This window comes from Gavia stellata, chromosome 8 (assembly GCF_030936135.1).
Source record: "Gavia stellata isolate bGavSte3 chromosome 8, bGavSte3.hap2, whole genome shotgun sequence".
Lineage (NCBI taxonomy): Eukaryota > Metazoa > Chordata > Aves > Gaviiformes > Gaviidae > Gavia > Gavia stellata.
In genome coordinates this window covers 12,924,709-12,944,531 of record NC_082601.1, presented here as the reverse complement: position 1 = coordinate 12,944,531, position 19,823 = coordinate 12,924,709, and the positions used below count along the sequence as shown (strand labels likewise).

General features: G+C 40.5%; 1 protein-coding gene across 1 annotated transcript in view; it reads right to left on the bottom strand.

The window, feature by feature from the left end:
- Nucleotides 1–19,823, bottom strand: part of ADCY5 (adenylate cyclase 5) — a 223,311-nt gene that overhangs the window by 74,336 nt on the left and 129,152 nt on the right. The window contains exons 2-3 of the mRNA XM_059820599.1: nucleotides 17,893–18,042; nucleotides 12,659–12,780 (exon numbers count right to left, since the gene is read on the bottom strand). Of these exons, the coding sequence (XP_059676582.1) occupies nucleotides 12,659–12,780; nucleotides 17,893–18,042 (272 nt within the window). The remainder of the gene's footprint in view (nucleotides 1–12,658; nucleotides 12,781–17,892; nucleotides 18,043–19,823) is intronic.

Here is a 19,823-nt window from a genome sequence, read left to right as displayed (position 1 = left end):
TACTTGCTATGCCACTACAGTAGCAGCAATTTTGGCTTGAAGATTAAAAATAAAAAAAAAAAAAATGAAATAAAGTGTCTGGCATTTGAAAGGACGAGTTCTTTTCAGTTCAGAACAGCGGGTGTCACAACCTCAAAACACGGCTGTGTATTCAGATGTTATATATACCATAAAACTAACCGCTACTTCAAGCAAGGAGTGAAACTGCAGATACAGCTTGCTGGTGTCCCAGTGTTACGATGGCCTTTCGCAAAGCTGCATGAAATGGAATTAAAGTGCTGTGGAGGACACATGCCCATCTGAAGGCTAGCACAGCTGGCAATAAAATTGTGGCTGAGTCACAGGACAAACGGGTTGGGAGTTTCCCCGTAGGGGATTCGGGGAAGCCAAAGCTAAACTCACTTGCACAGCAGGAAGAAGTTTAACCAAACTGTCTCACGTGAAATGTCTTATAGAGTATATATGTTAACAGCAACACAGCTCCTGTCCCTAGCACAGAAGCATTCAGGTTTCTAAACAGATGCCTTGGATTAGAATAATTAGCTTTTCCAGATGTATGTCATGTAGCCATGACAGTAGTAAAGTGTTCTCCCTCGGCTGGGGCTGTACTGTAACTGCACAAATAAAGGCGGTACAAGTCTCCAGCGTGAACAGGGCCCGAGGCTGTCAGGCAGATCCGGAGCGATGGAGAGGGGAGCGGAAGGAAACAGAGCAGGCAAACAAAACACAAACTGTAAAGTTCTTTGAACAAACTGGAATTTGCAAGATGCGCACTAAGGCAAATAGCAGCTGTGGTATTTGATGTTTGTGTAGCTGTTTTTAATGCTCCTATAGTTCAGATATCAAGAGATGATTCTCTATTCTTAAGTACCAAGCCACTCTCCGGAAGCCTGAAAATGCTTAGCACAGCTACTCTATTTCTTATATACCACAATAAATAAACTTGCAAAGGAGCTGGATTCTAAAAGCCGGTGCAAAGAAAGAAAGAAAGAAAGGGGAAAAAAAAAGCAGCAGCCCACACAGCATCAAATGCTGGTAGGCTCAGTGAGAAACAGCAGATGATTCTTACTGAATAACTGCCCTAGATTTTGCAAACAATACAAGGAACAAAAATAGAAACCCATTTACATATTGCTGTTAATAACTTTATTTATAGTGTCACAGCTAGAGCACAATAACTGCAGCCACGGCTTAACTTGAAAGCCATTCACTGTGGAAGAGTCAGACAGATACTGTTTTCTCAGTCCTTATGCAACTGAAAAAAAAAATCCTGTTGTCAACAGCCAGCCACCAGAATCCTTACAAACAGAACCAGAAAAAAAGTTAACAGTAGTCCCGGGCAAAAGCAAATCAGCCCCAGGATCCCACTGGCCTCTGCCCCTCCTGGTTACTTCAGACACACTGTGGTTAATCAAGGACCACTGAGGCTAGAAAACCCAGCAGATAAATTTTCACTTCAGTTTGAGCCTCATGATAGCATCTTACAGGAATACTTGACTGGGTTTGGGTTTTTGTCTTTTTTCTTTTTAATTAAGAAATACAGACAGGGCTCAGATTAAGTCAGCAGCTACAATAAAAAAGGATGTGTCCAGCATTTAAGAACATCCCTACCACATCCGCGCTGCCTGCTACATGACTGTAGCCAAATCTTTGCTGGGAGCCCATATTCCTGCCAGCTAAAATACCACTGGCCTGTCACAACAGACTGGCACATCTTTAAGGAACAGAAACGTACACAGAAATTTGCATCCTTGATTCCTTAGTATTCTGCAAATGCCTGCTATATATAAGTAAATGGAGTGAGAAGGCCAGAGGGGAAACTGTCTCTTAAGATCCTGCACCTGAGAAGTGAGAAAACATGGATCTGATTTTTCCTCCGCCTAAATCCAGCCTGAACTGGACAACAGTCTATTTTGGATTGGGAATGGGGGTGCCCTCAGGACCTCGTGCTGCAGCTGCTCATTACGTATAAAATACTCAGAATAATTAGAGGCAGAGACAGAAGCGCCCCACTCTGCCCTGCTGACTATGGCGTGCTCTGTGACATGGGAAGGTGGGATTCAAGCCACTGCTCGGGGGTTTGATTCTTTTATATAAAAAAATGAAACAGAGTTAACACAAGAGAATGAGGACGACTTCTTCAGTTAGGGCCTCTCCTAGGAGATGTGGCCTCAAACGCCCTCTGGCACATGGGAAAATGGAATCCAGATAACCTACACCGGCATGTGGGTCGAGCCTCCACGCTCCCAGAGGAGCATGGCATGCCTCATCACTTGTGTCTGTTCAGACCTTCACTACCTTTGTGTTTTACTTTCTGCCACCTGGAATGTCAACTGTATTAATTAATTTCTCCAGGTTTTCATTTTAGTGAGGAACAGAAAGAAAAGAAACCCATTTGGTGTGGCGGCCCAGCAGAAATGTAGTGCTAATTCCCCCTGCAGATACAGCCAGCAGTCACGAGAAGTCCCTAGCACAAAGAGCGTGTGTGTTTGTGCACACTCCCTGCTTGTTCCTTCTGCACAATTCCTCTGCAGCGCAGGCAGGGCAGAGCCTTCACGGTCTAGTCGTTAGGACATTTCTGTAATGGGAGCCAGGCATTTTTGAGCTCTAATCAGCCTTGCTACCAAGTCAAATTAAAGAAATCACTGTCAATCTCAGCCTCTCTGTTCCCCTGCCCTAACCTCCCCTGTGAGGTCGACCGGTAGCAGTAGATACTTACACAAGAGTTTGTGAGTGTAAGGCACCAAAAATGCAAGGAGGTGTTTCTAGGCAGTGCCCATTATCCAGCGAGACAACTTAGAATTTGTTCAGTTCTAGTAATACAATAAATGCTGTGTCTGATATACATAGTGGAAAAATAAAAAGGTGCGGGACATGACAGACCAACAAAATATGGCTTTTATGATCCTCCATTAGAAATGATCCTTGAATCTGCAGGAAAAATAACCTTAAAAGAGATGAAAGAACACACAAAAGACATTTAAGTGAGCCAGTGAATGCATATATTTAAGTGAAATACACGGATCTAATAAATGCTAATGAAGTCTGTATTGGGCTTCTGTATTATGAAAGTGTAGCCCTGGATGATTCTCAGCAGACATGCCATTTTATAGTGGATGAACAAATATTTTCACCCTCCTATGCTGTTCACAGATTCAGAGGTCCCCTCAAAAATCACTCATTTCATCCTTAAACACAGCTTTAGTTTTGTACAGTTGTTCTCCAATACTATTTTTTCTCTTTTTTTCAGTTGTTTTTAAGCTTTCAGAGAAGATACCATTTCCAATTTACTCCTTGCACCACTACATAATTCCAAGGAAAAGGAGCTCAGCAGGTAAGTCACATTTGCAATTTCAAGCTTTCTGGGCTTTGCAAGAAATTCATAATCGCTTCCGATTACAATAACAAAATTTTATTCAGTTTGCAGCTGAAAATGACAGAGTATTGGATCTTAAAAACAGAATATAATTTACCATTTATATTCTGCAACACAACTTTGTCTCTACGTTAGACCTGTCATCCTAAACTGTGACCTGCTGGCTGCTATTCTGCAGAAGGGAAGATTCTTATGGAAGAAAGGCAAGGACGACATGGGTTTTTTCTCCTTTTTAACTGAAACAAAGTAGAACTATTAAATCAAAAGGCCTCTTTTTCTCTTGCCTCGAAAGAAAAAGAATCTCACAAAGGGGTTTACAGTAGTTTTGAATGAAATCCAGAACAAAAGGTTCCAAACGAAACAGAATAATTATACTTTTGTGGATCAGCATTTGGCTTCTGTTGAAGCCTGATCTGTAACTAGAATCGCTCAAGTTCCCCTGAGCAGAAGCCAAAGTTTTGTTTGCTTTGTTCTACAAATTGATTCTTATTAGCTCAGTCTTTGGAAACAACCACAGCAGAAAGCTGCACTGCATTGGTGTGCATGCTCCCAAGATGGGAGGCTCTCCACCAGAACTGCCCTGGCACATAACCATCCACTAGCTAAAACTGTATGCATCTGTTTTCCATTCTCTCATCTCCTTTCCTCCAGTCATACTAACAATTGCTAAATTTGCTCCTTGCTTTCCAAGGTTTTTTAGTCTTTCCCGTCTATTTTGCCTACCTCCCTACCCCACAAATATCCCATCAGCTCTGCAACATAGGTCTCTCACCTCCTTCATGGTCCAGGATGTTACAAAGCATCTCCCCAACTTGCTACTACATTCAGCATTGATGCATGGGTCTGCCAGGCCTTGGAGATAATCGTAATTAAGTAGTTATCAGAAGAAGGAGCGTTGTCTATACCTATATTCCTGTATTTTGTTTGCTTTTTAAAGCGTATCACACATACACTTCTTTCCAATTTCTGAAAACTATTTGCAAACTTCCAAGTCCTCAGAACCTACATGGTCTCACAAATCCAGATTGCCACCATTTAAAACTGCGTGCATCTTTCTATGGCTTTTTAACAGAAACACAAATGGACACAGAAAAATCTCAATTTTCGAAAAAGAGCACCTCTTTCATTCCACAAGGCCAATGCCCTGCCAATGGGGGGTGTGTGCTGAAATTCATTTAATCTCTTTGGTCTTTTGCCTCCTTTGCTGTTTTGTGCAGTCCTTTGTTGCTTCTCAGAAATGAGAAAATGTTAGCTCTGTTTCAGAAGTGACCTCTTCTTAGCCTGGTTTCTTATAGGAACACCATTTATGGAATTATGCAGTCTGCACAGCCAGTACCAGACTCTCTCTCACTTTTTAACCACTTAGTATCAAGAAAAATTAATAAAAAAGAGGATGTTTTAAAAATATACTATGACTTTCAGTTACTGGAGGACATAGACTCAAGTTAGTGCATTGCTAACTAACTTGAGTCACAGGATAGCAGACCACTTGAGAGCTCTTCTCCACTAATTGGTTTCAGCTTTTGTCTCTTCTTCATCATTTATCCAGTGTCAAAATTATATATAAACCAGTAAGAACAGATGCACAAATTAGCAACAATTGTTGAGGGATATAAATATAGTATAAAACAAGAGAAGTTAATCCATCCCCACCCAAAACTGTGCCTCTGTTTTACAGCTTCTGTAAGAGGGCTTTAAATAGTTTTGCAAAGTTCAATGCATTACAGAATAAAAAGTTTAACTGATTTTTGCTTTCCAGTCATTATAGTCTAAGGAGGAAGCAAAAAGGTAGGACGACTTTAACAAGAACCTCTTCAAATGTTATATAAACTCAGTGTTCTTAAAACCACTTTGCATGTTAACTACATGACAAAGTAGTTCGTTAACTGAAATTTAACCAAGTCTTTACAAGAGGAAAGCAAGTCTGTACAAGCTAGTCTTTACAGAAGTAAAGTTTTGGTCAGAGAAGACTCAATTTTTCTTGTCAAGGTTACTCCAGAATAGAGAAGACTGGGGGTGGATTAGTTTAATAAACATAATGTGACGCATTTTTTTACTGTAAGTTTGATACATTTGTTTTTACTATCAGGCCAATGAGCAGACTTACATTTTTTAAAAAATTTAATTTATTTTTAGTACTATTGAAGAAAAAAGAGAATCCAAATAACCTTGATGAGTTAAAATACTGCTCTGTAAACTTCTGCAGGCACCTTCATTATTCTCTCCAAATTACTATTCACAGTATTTCATCATTAAAACAGCTAACACTCTTCAATACATCACCCTGTGAACTTCACAGACCCTTGTGTAAACTCAGAATAGCAGGGTGTGAATTATACATCACAGGCCCTTCTTAATTGCTGATGGCTTGCTGGTGGCTGCAGATCTGCAGTCACCTGGCATGCCGCACTTTTGGGATGTTATCTTTATTACAACACACGTGTTTAAGTAATGCATCCAGCGGGGTGCCCTGCAGCCAGTTATTTATCTGTTTTGTTCTTCAGAGGGTACAAGTCCCTCTCATGCCCCTGAAGACACCAGGAGTTCCCAGTAGGGACCAAGATCACAACATATTCCCAGTTCAGAAAGAAAGATCTGCAGACAGTCAGATGAATACTTAGACAAGTTAGCATGCATTTGTTCTTCTTAAAGGATGCTGTGCACATGCACAAAGAGGTAGATTTGATAAAATACATAAACCTGCCCTATTCTTTGGCTTAAAAGTTTTCAAGACTGAACCATCAACACACAAGTATTGAAAACAGGGAGTGATCCTGGGTTGAAATAGCGCCTTTAATATTAACATTCAGACTTACTGCATAGCTTTGATGTCAAGTTTGGGTGCAACAATGGCTGCAAAATGAGAAAATTCCTTTACACATGGCTTTTAGCTTGAATGCTTTTCTCCAAAAGACATTGATTTTTCCTCTCAAAACCAACAAATTGGTTAGGAAGATTCAAGAGATTAGTGGTAATAAGTGCTGAGTAATTCATCTTCACCCATGGCTGAAACCTACTTCCACACTTCCCAAAATGTATTGCTATCTTAAAAAAAAAATCATTACATTTTCTGGAAAATTAAAAAGTTAAGATTCACTCCAGGCAAACACAGGTGAAGTTCCCAGGAGCCAGCTCTTGACAGGGAAACAGAAGAGTTCCTGTGTAGGTAAAATTCACTGCTGCCATTTGGGGAAAGGCGTGGGAAGGCTGATCGTTTCCCTCCTACTCACTCTTCTCAGCTTACATCCTCATCCTCAATCAGAAGTTTCAGCAATTAAATGCAGAGGGCCCCTGAACCCACGTGAAACCCACACAGTTTCCCCCAACCTGCCTGCAAAAATAACCTTCTACTGATTGTAGGCATACACCTCAAATGAAGACAAGGACGTAGAGGTCTTGCTAAGACTTGATGCTGAGAACCGACCAACCCATGAACACATTTTGTGAGGATATCAAAGCTTACGGACTGGTGGGGAGAGCAGTACCAGGAGGTAAGACATGGATAAAACCTGCTCTTGGGCTTCCTCCTGCTTAATGCTGCTCTTCCTCATCTTCAAACATAAACCATCAATTTTCATTCTGCCTTCCCCCAAAAAGGGAAGACGACAAGGACAGAGATGGATTATACAGTAAATATGAAAAAACGTTACTGCTCCTGCCCTTTCCTGGCAATGAGGCTTCCATAGAAATTAAAGCTACATAAACTTTGGCTGAGATGAGAGATTTGGGGAATCTTTGAAAATATCCAGGGAAAAAATGTCACAAATTTATACACGCTATACTGTAGTTTTATTTATTAAAGATGGTAAAATTAAACTGCTTTCTGCTTAGCTTCAATAACCTTTCATGAAAAAGCATGAAAACAGAATCGGGATGAGCTCCTGAACAAAACCAGCCCATTGGCATAACTACCTCCAAAGGCAACCCAGTCATCTCTGACCCGGGCTTGGTAGGCTATGCCTCATTATAAACTCATTTAGCATTTTGAAAGGCACTGTTAGCAAGCCAGAAAAAACAGCCTCGTGCCTATACCCACCAACAATAATATACCACTAAGCAGCACATTGCTTTGGCAAGCCACGGCACTACTATGTCCGGTTACAGCTATATCCTGGGAACCATCCTACTAGCTGCAATCAGAGCTCAGTTTTGTACTACTATTTATATTGATAACTCCTTTAAACGCGAGAAACATTAAGACTGGATGCCCTGTGTGTGAGGACAGTGGGAGGAGGAAGGAAAAAGATGTTTGCGTAGTTGAAATTTTCACAAATATCATAGCACACAATTACATAGCACCTTGCCATCTAAGAATTTAACACACTTCATAAGCAACTAATTAAGCATCACAGCGCTTGTAAGGTGAAAAAGTTAAGTTGACACGGCTGGTCTGAATATCCTGACACTCAGCCAAAGTGCAACTATTTGGTGATTTGTAAGGGGAAAATTTTTGGTGTTAGAACAGAATTAAATCAGAAAACTAGTTTAAAATGTTTTTTGTTTACAAAGCTGAATGCAAATGGACTGTTTCGTTTCTGCAAACGGTTTAGTTCAAGTTGTGAAGTTGTTTAAAAAACTCTGAGATCAAGTTAATGTTGTTGAGTACATGATTCATAAGATTTATGTGAAGGGGAAAAGAGAGGAAACTGTCACTTTCACTGAGCTTGGATGCCAGCCCTAAAATAAGCTTCTTGAAACAGTTCATCAAAGGAATTTCAATGACAAAGCCAACCTTTATCCCTTCACAGAGGACTTCAAACCTCCTTTTATAGCACAGAGATTACTATATTTGGCCAAACCTAGATAACATTAAAGCCATTATCACTGCAGTGAGATACTATAAATAGCAATAGTAATGTAAAACATCTAAAATTCTGCCTAGGAAGCATGTTAGTTAAACAATATTATCTATGAGTATTTTAGTGTTTGTCTATCAGACATAATCTCATTCATGATAACGTGAACGGATCTAGTTACATAATTCACCTTGTTGTTTACCCAAAATTACTTGCATAGTCTTGGGAACTCCTTTCCTGATTGCATTTGACAATAGACGTTATATTTAACACACACATATGTGGGAAAGGTCAAATCACGCTCTGAGGTTCTGGATTTGTCAAAGTTAATTCCCATTCAATAAATCAGGACGGGAAATGGTTTCGTTCTCTGTTAAAAGGTTCTGTTCATTTGCATCAAAAAAGAGTGTATTAACCCCAAACTTCTTCATCTTAGTTTTGTCATCACCCTAAATTCTTCAGAACAACATAATCCTGAAACAAATTTTGCTGCCAAAAAATGACAGGAAATTATATTTTCATTGTGGATAAATTAGTCTCTGAACTTTACTTTCCATAACAATAAGCAGGAGATTATGAACTCATTCACAGGAAGTCCTGATAAGGCTTTAAAAAGATTTGCTTTTGCCCATTCAGGTCAGAAAGACCACTGTATTTTGCATAAAGACATCATCTTTCCCTGAACAAAGAGAAAGCACACCCTCTAAGAGAAGTGTAAAACAGTAAGTAATATCATGGCAGAACTGCCCCCTATTAAAGGATCATGGTTGTGTCTTACAGACCAACTACCAGCACCTGAGGAAGATGTGTTTTCCACATAGGTTTTAAACTGATTTCTTTTTTTGTTTGACTTCTTTAAAAAAAAAAAAAAAAAAAGCATGTAACCTTTAGAAAAGAAAAAAAGAAGCATGTAACCTTTTTAAAAAGAAAAAAAAAAGCATGTAACCTAGTATCTAAAACTAAGCATATCACAGCAGAACTGGTCATTTAAAGACTTCTCATTTTAAAACAGAAAAAAACCCTCCACACAGTAACTTCACATAATTTTAGAATAATATTTCTTCTGGTAGAGTGGTTTGGGTTTGTTTTTTAATTAAAATTAGAGGTGGTCCCAAAAGCCCAGACCCAATCATGCCTGAAAATTAAAATATTTAATCTTGTCTGGAACAGAATTTAGTACACCACTTCTCCCACAGAAAATGTCAAACCAGGCGAAGTGCACGAGGCTGTGCTCCTGCACCTCCCAAGTTCAAGGTTGAACCCGGCTGGATGGAAACCTCCAGTGCCAGTGAGGCTGATTACTTCCACACTGACTGTGAAATCAGTGAGCAACCTCACCCTGAAGATCTAGTAAAAATGAAGATCTCAGGCTCCAGGCATTACGATGGCAATCAAACTTTTAAACCAATAGCTAATGAAAATTCCCATCCATTATACTTTCATTTATCATCTACCTTTTTAACTAATCTGGAAGAATGGGAAAAGAGAATTGCTGGATACAGCTGATGGAGGAGGGAAACCTGCACCTCTGTGCAGACACACAGACCTTCCCACTTCTACGAACTGTGGAGGAAATGCTCCTGCTCATAAATCATCAACAGGAAGCCAGATTCAATGGTTGGGCACAGCACCCTTGCATCAACTTCACATACTTTTCAATTGCCTTGACACAATAACCTTTAGCTCATAAAACTTAGAACTTACGACATTTTTGAATAGTGACAAAAATAAAACAAAACAAAACTGCTTGGAGCGTTCTCATCTCAAAAGCCTCCCCTTGAGCATTTCCCCGTGAAAAGTAAAGAGCATGCTTGCTTTTATTAAGCCAGTTCATTAATCCACATCATTGAGACGCGACCCCCCACCACCAGTGTGTCTCTGTGCGCACGTAAATGCTTCAAAATCATCTGCAGTCATTCCCACTAGAGTGCACCCAGGCAAGAGCAAAGGCTCCATGCTGAACTCCTAGTGTGAAATGAGTCATTTGTTCCAAACCATGTTTCCTTTTTTCAGTATTCGTACTTAGTTATTAATTTCCCTAAAGTACATGAAGATGAGATGTTCCTAAGTTACTTTCTATTTGCTCTCAGTACATATACTATTTTATTCATACTTCTTATCTCTCTTTTCCAGCCTTTTCCATGATCTCAGTAGGCTTTGATTTAGGACCTCGTAGGCACAGGCAACAAAGTCCATACTTTGAGGAAGACACCATTTAAGTTGTTTCCCCTTGCAAGATCTTTTGAGACCTCAGTCTCCCTTTGCACTGGAGACAGTCAGCACCTGCAAGGGCTTGATCCCTAAACACTCGTTACCGTGAGGAACAAAGTTAAAATTACTTTTAGGCTGCAGAAGGCAATCTATTATGGAAATGTTCCTGTTATTCAATAAATACACAAGACGCCAAAATTAAATGTTTGCAAGCTTCCTGCTAGCTACCCATCAGGACAGTCCAAGGAACTGATTGGTGCATACACCCATTTATGTATACTTGTTTCACCTTTCGTGTTACTTCACAGCCATAACTGAAAATCATAGTAAACTGTTTTCTCTTTCTATACTCTGGGTCATGCATACTTTTTTGTTGTATTTTTTGAGACCTCCATGTTTCCACACCAGCCATTACCTTTGGGCTATTTTTTCCCCTCATAATCGTTCCATCAGCTTCCCCTCTCCCTTTAAAATTGCTCATTTGTAAATTTAGTTTATTATCATTTTGGTTTTGCTTATTTACTGATATAGTTAAAATTTCAGGTAATTATAATCTTAAAGAGATAATCACCTTTACTAAGATTTGACTGTACTAAACAACTTTCGAACCTGCAAATAATGACATAAGGAAATTGATGTGAAAGACTATAATACCATATTGACTAGTCTCATACCTAACGAATTGCATTCAGTTTGAATGTCAAGCTGAACTTTGAGTACTGGAAAAAAGTAACTTCTCTATTAAGAAAATTCACAAACTGCATCTATCACAAGAAATTCACACACCTTCTTGAACAAGCTCAGTGCCATTAAGGAAAAAATGAACGTAAAGACACAAAACCTAATCTAATCTACTGTACCACATACTCGACTGAGGGCACTCTGAATGGCCTCTTCCCCTCACCTTCATCATCATATTTATATTCTTTATTTTTCATCACTGAACCATTATAGTCTTTGATATCTGATATTGTTTTTGTCTTCAGTATTGCTAGTGGATCTTTATCTGTTTAGTGAGTCACAACCAAAAATATGAAGGGTTGAACTCCATCCAAGCCAGCACACAGACTTGCCCTGATTTCAGTGAGTTTTATACCAGATTCTACATTCAACAGTGAGCAACCTCCTCCTAATTTTTCTGCTTGTACATTACCTCTCCCCCCTACCCTCAATGCTAGGAAATGTCCTCAAACGCTTCAGTATTTCATGTGAATTTCACCGTATCATCTATTGGAGATTATGCAGGACGCAGTATATTGGAGATGTAAGAAATTCACTTCCATTTGTTGAGCAACAAGTATCAGAAAATATAATTCACCAAGATACTTAAAGCTATGTAAGAGAGAAAGCTATGCAAGCAGTTTACAGGAAAACCTCTTGTTGGCAGGGGAGATGGAGAGGGGAAGAAGGGAGCTCTCTGTCCCCAGTCCCTGTGTCTCAGTAGAAGTATTTATAGACTGACAGAGCTGTTACACAGTTAAGGTCCTAGTTTAGCACAGACATAAGAGACCCCAAAGAGGTCAGGTAGAACAGCAGAGCTAAAATGCATCAAGATTAAGTTAAACTTAACTTTGTAACTGCAACCCATAAAGATATCAAACAACTAAAGTACTATTTTATTGCCTCTTCCCTGGGAAGTGGACAGCGGGAATCTGGTGATGTTCAGAAGTTCATGGGGCTGGACTACCCCAGCAATACAGAGTGGGTTTGATTTTGCACCAGTTGCCAGAGACTGGATATCCATTTCTTCTGCTCCTCCAGGTAGACCAAGGAGCAACACATCGCTGGGTGACTGAGCAGGTGTCAATGGCTGTCAGTAACAGATCCCCTGCTTGTAATTCCAAACTGGAAGAGACCACTCCAGGTGATCTTAACCTCAGCTGGGCTCTGCAATTCACCCCAAGGAAAAGCGTTGCCAAACTTTGACTTGCCTTATGGCTTATCAGAAGGGGGCTTGTAACTGTCAAAAAATAAATAAACTGAAATATACTACCTTCTCAAAATCACTGAGACTCACTCCAGGAAAGGAAGAAAAAAAAAAAATCTAAGGAAAGAGATCGGTTAAAGTTGCTTCTCAAAGGAAGATTTTGCAGGAATGTGGCAATCCTCCTCCCGTCCTATAAACAAACTTTCAAAAGTCAACTGGTGACACTTCAGAGTCTTTACACTTATTTTGGATTATATGTCGCTGTCATCTTCATCCCTGGCTGTTAAGTGCCAAGCACTGGGAGGGTGCCTCCACTCCAGCAGCTGGGAGACAGGCTGCTGTTCTTACCTGACATTGTCATGCTTCTGGATGTAGATCTTATGAAACATCATATCTTCCTGTTTGGCATTAATGTCAGCTTTCATCTCCATGGCAACATGTCGAGGAAGTACAGAGAGCAGGAGACGCTCCTGTGGAGTCAGACAGATGAACCAATTAAAACACCTGCTGCCCAGTTAACAAACACACTTTGCTCCTTACCAGGGAGAAATGAGTCATCAGTTTGGTGAGAGATGAGTACAACCAAGAGAAACAGTCTCGATAAACCCAGCAGCTGATCCCCTAACAAGTCATATGCAATTCTGTCCCAACCCCACAATAAGAATTCAATGATTTTAGAAGAAAAATTATGATTTTTCATCCCAGCTGCACTGGGCTTGTGATTCACGGTTGCCAGGTCTTGCAAATGAAGGAACCATGCAACTCGGAAAGTGCCTGTGCACCATTACTGGAAGGACTCTGATAAATGATACTGTCTGACCTCCCACACAGCCTCTCCACACCACCACGAAGTCCTCCTTCACATAACACCAGAGGACTAATACCCCAACACCCTTGGGCACCATTTAAATTTCCTTCCTTTCCTATCTAAACATCTAAACACATTCCCCCAACAGGCACAAACCCGTTCTTAGCAGCTAAAAAGTCAATAGGAATGCCCCGATAAAACTAGCATGAAAAGTTAGGCCAACAATACAATGCAGTATTATACTTCTTCACTTAAAACCGCTATTAGTGCCCCCTTGCATTAAGACCTGTAAACCCACCTGCTCACCCACAAGAGTATTTTCAATAACCACCTCTGTCATGAACAATTCATGGCTCTCCACCCTCACTTGGCACTTTTATTTACTGATAATAGCTTTAGGGTGACTTTCATAACATTATTTTGTAAGCCGTTCCGTATATAGTTTTGCATGCTAGGCAACAATTAGTTACATGACAAAATGATGACTTTCTGGTAATTTTCCTAAAAACTCACATAAAGGCCTAAATTTGCTGGCAATTTCATGTAGAAGCTATAGAATTTAAATTGGAAGGTAATATGCGCCCCAGGGATGCATTTGTGTATTTCAGGAATCTCTGCCCAGACCTTCATTTTACTCCCACTCACACTCCTCACAGTTCAAAAGAAGATTTTGCTATGGCTGAAGAAAGTGGGGAGCATCTCCTTTGGGATCAGCTCCACTGTGGTCCAACCTGCAGCCAGAGCTTTGGAATAGCTGAAGAATCCCAAAACCTTGTGCCGATCTCGTCTTTATTTTTCTTTACCTGCAGTGAGCAGACGGAAGAAAAGGGCCTTCCTTCCTGATGAGACAGACACGGTGAAAACTAAGGTCCCTAACCTTATCTAACAGCTCATTAATTCTCAACAACACAGGGAACAGTAGGGCTTAAATGCAGTCCTGACTCAGAGGGGTCAGCAATCCTGTACTAATTACTCACGTCACCAAACCTCTTACCCGTACTAGTTACAGACACATTCCTGGTTTCTAATTCCTAGTTTTAACTGAAAGTTCCCCATTTATTTCTTCCTCTAAGTAGAGGGAGGAACTTTGGGGGAACCAGAGGAAGAGGAATTCATTGGAAATGTGCTCAGCATGCACTGAGACATTTTATAGTCTGCAGTACTGTCCAATATTTCCTTTTTTTCCCCTTCAATGTGTACCTTAAAGAGATTGATTCTTGCCTCTGGTCCCTAAAGAGGTAGTAATAACACAGAAAGAGATGTGTTGGAGAGATTTCTATCTCCTCTGCTCAAAACTGCAGCAGTCCTGAAAAGATACTTATTTTTTTAAAGTACTCTCACCTTCACTAGCATACTGCAGGTGCTAACAGTTACATATCCAATTTTTTTTTTTAAAATGATCATGAATCATGCACGTGTCCTCAGGCTTCTGTCAGCTATTAGTGTACTCCTTGAGTGCAAAAGCACAACACAGTTGTATGCTTTCCAGAGTAACTGGTGTATACGCTGTTGTCGTTTGCGTATTATAATAGGCATCCTCAAATGTGTGAAAGCTGCTATTTTACATGTGATTTTACACATCTTCTAAATAACTCAGAGCTTAATGGGAAATTCAGGGGCACCTGCAGGTTTGGAACATTCCCTGTAGGCACACGAGCATGGAGGGGTGGGGTTTTTTTTTACTTGCAAAACAGGGACTCGTTCAGGGGACCGAGTTTCTCTTACTAGTACTCCAAGAGATTTTCACATACATTTCTGGGTAACTTTTGCTTGAGAGGCCCCACCTCTATTCTTCCTGACACCATAGGCACTTGCCAGATTAAATCACCAACGTTTTCAAGATACTTGAGATCTCCAGGAGATGAACTAACACACTGCTCTAAACTATCACCAATCGGGGAACAAGATAGACATATCAAGTCAAACAAATGCATGTAGCACAACATCCCTTCACGTAGCAACTAATTAGGAAGTTGAGCCATGTTAAAGGGTTGGGCATTATCTTTATTCTGTTTGTTGCCAGCATCATGATCACTGAAAATAACCTCTAAAGCTAACAGGAGAAGGCTGTAACAAGTGCCTCTGTAAAGCACAAGCCATGTTAAAAGACCTTCAAAACAACAAAATCCCTACGTTTTATTTCAAATGGAGCACAGAAATTGAAGTCTCTGCTAGAGCATAATTTTCATTTTGCTATAATGACTAGAAAGTACTCCATCCCTCACTATAAAATCACTTATTATGCACTAGCAAGGTGACTGGGACTGCTGTTTTACAAGTATAACAAGACAGCAGTCTGACCTGATTAAAAAAGCAAGAAAAAATTCATATATAAGTCTCACTTCAAAATAATATACAAGTATAATTCCACTGAATTATACATTAAACAAATGCATCCCAAGGAGCACTAGTCTCTGGAATAGGCACAGATGAAAGAGTACAATACAGACCTACTCTGTTTACATACATACACATAGATATATGTGTACGTGGGCACATACATCCCTATGAAGACTCTGTACTACATAGGAATTTTAACTATTTATGTCATACTCTCCCAAGATGACCTCAAAGCACTACAAATACTTAGTGTCTTATGACTATCCATTTGTCCTCAGGTTTAATAACACTTATTTTTCACCACAAGTCAAGCGATGCAGAGATGAAAAAGAGAAGGAGAGAATGACTTTTCAGAGACAAAAGACAAGCAGTGGTAGAAGTAAAACTGTGCAGTCCCAATAACCCATCTCTTACTCAAACCCTAAGTATTTGCTCACTAAAGATTGTGGAGAACACCTGTTTTTTCATCCAAGAGTATTTTATTCTGGGCAAGAAACAGTGATTCCTGTTATGGCTCTGCCCTACGTTATACCAAATAATGAAATCACAAGAAGTCTCTCTTCTGCATTGCGCATTCTGGATTTTTATTTACTGTCTTGCTAATTTTGGGTGCTGGTAGATACTTAATAAAGGAAAATACACATTCCTTTGCCAGAGATAATCTGCCTGCCTTTAATAGAAAACAGCGCACAGGAGCACTGTCAGATCTCCAGAAACAGGCACGTAACAATAAATCTTGGGCCGTGCAGTTGTCTTTCCCTCCACCCCTGTTTGGAGACTGGTTCTCCCAGAGCTGCCCTTATTTGTGTCTGCTGTCACCTCAAAATTATCTCAAAGCGTTACGCATAGGGATGCATCTGAACTGAACCTGGAGATCAATGTCAGTGCAGGCTGTAGCAGCAAATAATCTTATTAGGAGACCCCCGCTGCCAGGACCCACAGTTACTGCTGGAAGTACTGGAGGGTACTTCTAAGTGACTGGCTTTGACCCATGTTTTTCTGAGGTCCTGGCTTTCTTCTGTATGGCATAGTACTTTCTGGGGAGGGTTGAAGAAAAAGGCATAAAGCTAGGGCATTTGGCAGGGCTTTTTTCATGAACTACTTCTGACACAAGCTCCTAAATCCAGAACAGCACAAGCAGAACAGCACAAGCATTCGAGCCATGCTGCTAAGGCAATCACTCAGCAGAGAGGACAGAGCTGTAATCAATAAGTAAAATGGAGTATTCTCTTGGCTCAATCCTTTCTTCCATTTCAAGGTCTGGAAGGAGGAGCAGCTGCTCGTTTCATCTTTCTGAGACTACATTCATTACAAAGGAAAAAGGAGCCTTGAGCGTGAATCTCGTTTTCATACATATACTACCAAAATAAAGCATGTGTACATGTTATTTCACAGCAAGGGTTAAACAGCAAGTGTGTCAGCCAGAAGTACCTCATGAAACACAGCCAAAAGACAAATCCATAGATGCAGATGGGCTGAGACATGAGGGAAAATTAAGCTGTGTTGCCACAGAGATGCAAAGACACTCCAGTTGATTCATTCCCCTGACCTCTTCCCCAAACCCACAACCAAGCTCTGACATATCTCCCAGGGGAACAGTGGAAGCCCCGTTTCATAATTAATTTTAAATTGGACCGGACAGACCACTATGAGATGTACTGCAGGGCAGAGATGTGTGTTAGCAAGGGAATAGTGAAGCTGCCCCAAAAGGTCTTTTGTATCTAATTCTGAGGACACAAGAGATTCATTGCAAGACGAATGAATTACGGGAGCAGATACGTTTGGTACCTTTGATGACTAGGCTGTACGCTGGCAGCAACAGGTCTTTTTACAGCAAAAAAACATCGAAGTTGGTAACGAATCTTACTTTTTGAACAAATACGATTCACTTGAGGCCTATAAGGTATACAGAGGTGTGCAAGCACGTAGGAACCTTTGGGAAAGGCAGGAAGAGGACCCTCCTTAGAGGCATCAAGGGACAGTATGTTCTGTGGGCCAATTTTTACCTTTCGCTTCTGAAACCTGCCTTACAGCTACCTGTTGGCAGTGGCTTTGCTGAGAAACACACCACACTTTGATCTTACAAAGAGGGTCAATTTGAAGCCTGTGTATTGCATCTGCATTCAACACATAGCTCAAGTGATGGGTGCAAAAAAAACTATGCAGACTCTCTGCGCACTGTGTAATTTTAATCCACAGAGCATAGATCACAGGATTTGTTGATGTCTGCGGAGAAGTCCATCAGGGTATTGGGGGAGAAATACTCCCCTGAGCTCTCTTTCAAACCTTTAAAAATCCTGCCCTCTACCATCAGCCTATACTTGTTTGGATTAGTCCAGAAACAAGAGGCCTGCAAATTGCATCCTACAGGAACAATATGCATGCTAATTCTGCTTCAGCAATTTCATTTTTTACTTCCCACTGTTGTTCTTACCTGCTGCTGGTTTTCCCTTTGCGAATGCAGCCTGGCTTGTATGCATTCCCTGGTCTCCTGGAAAGCCTGTCTTTGGGACACCTCTGCTGGGTAGTGGGTACACACGCCTACAATGTTTGTACAGGAGAAGATGAGAACATTGGAGACCAGCTGCAACAAAAGAAAAAAAAAGAGAAAAATACTTGGTTACACTTTGGAAACCTGCCATGAGTAACAAAGCACCAGCCAGAACCCAGCCCCTTTCACGACTCCTTAATCCAAGCCACGCTTAAACCTCAAGCTCTTAATTCCAGTGTATTTTACCCTTCTAGTCTTTAAAATATAAAACTTCCATATATGGCCTCAAATATATGTTCTTAACACTGTGTATTGCTTCGCTGGTAAAAAATATAATTTCACTGGTAATTTTGTAATCTTGCTTTTGGTAATCCAGTTTCTTGGAACTACTGTGACAAAAACCTATCAAAAAATGCATCATTGCTTTGTCAGCTAAGAGTCAGCTAAGACTCGTGCAGACAGATCTGACGGGGGAATACAAATATTTCCATGTTTATGTACCTACATATCTGGCTTGAAAACATAGCAAAGATACATTAAATCATTATTTTGAAATAGTGCTTAAAACACGGAAGGGAAAATGTTGGTATTCACAAGGTTTAAGAGCAACCAAAGTATTTTTTTAATCTAGTTCCAACTCAAAATTTTTTGTTACTAGATTAAAAAACCCCATGCTTTTCAAATTTCTGTGAACATGACTACACAAAGGGTTGTTAAATCTGATGCATATTTGGACTGGACAAGCACAGAGGAAAAGCTACATTGCTCTTCTGCTTCCACGTGGGTTATGTTTTGTAAGGAAGCAGTCACATAACTTTTGCTGAAAACTAGTGTTGCAATCTTTTATTTCCCAACTATTTTTTAATAAAAAGGGAAAAAAAAAAATCCATGCCCATTGGTGGCACTTTGTTCATGCAAAATGTTCAAAACCACTTCTGATGGTACCATGTAAACATCTTTCTTGACAGAGGTCAGTCACAGTATAATTTTTTGAGAGTTGCACAAGCTGTACTGGATCTCCCTTTGAGGACAGACTTATTTGAAACACCTCTCATCTCTTCTAGGGGGAAAGACTGTCAGACCTGCAATTGAAAATAGGGATCTTTGGTCTATTCCCTAATGAGTCCAAATATACCCGTCGCCTTTATCCCTTTTTTACCGCAGAATAAAGAAAACTAATTTCCAGACCAGCCCATTGGCTGCAAATAGAGGGCCATGCTCTGAAGGGCAGGAGGGGTGCAGGGCACCCTTCAAGCCCTAGCCCACAGCGGGTGCTCAGGACTCCCCAGACCAACTTGGTCACTGCAGGAATGAGGAGCCATCCCCGTGTCAAACATGGACCCACATCCCGAAGAGTAACAACCTCTCTGAGAAACCCCACTGGGATTACTCTAACTCTTGGACTACATTGTCACGCTAAGGACAGCAACAATTATTTTATTAACACCTCTGCCTTGAAATAGGATTTAGGCAGAAAAAACCTCATCTTTCAGCTCAAAATAAGCAATACCTTAAGCTACAGCCAGCTGAGGGACTCTCTGTTGGCGGCTGCCAGTAGATGGCAACACTCCAACTTCCCAAGCTCCTGCATCAAAGTGCTGCATTTTGGGCTACATACCCATACACACATACAAAAGTGTGTTCCCACACTTATGTGTCATACTACAATAGAGTAACCTGCAGGTTATAGATACCCACTGGTGATTATCATCAGCTATATGTATTTGCAGATAACTGGTTTCCAAGGAGGAAACTATTCTCATCGCCTACAGATTGCTCTCTCCATCCGAAGGGTCCACACTTCAGACAGAGATAGGGCTATCGAAGGTGCAGGTCATATACATGAAGATGAAATAAGCCCTGATCCTAAACTC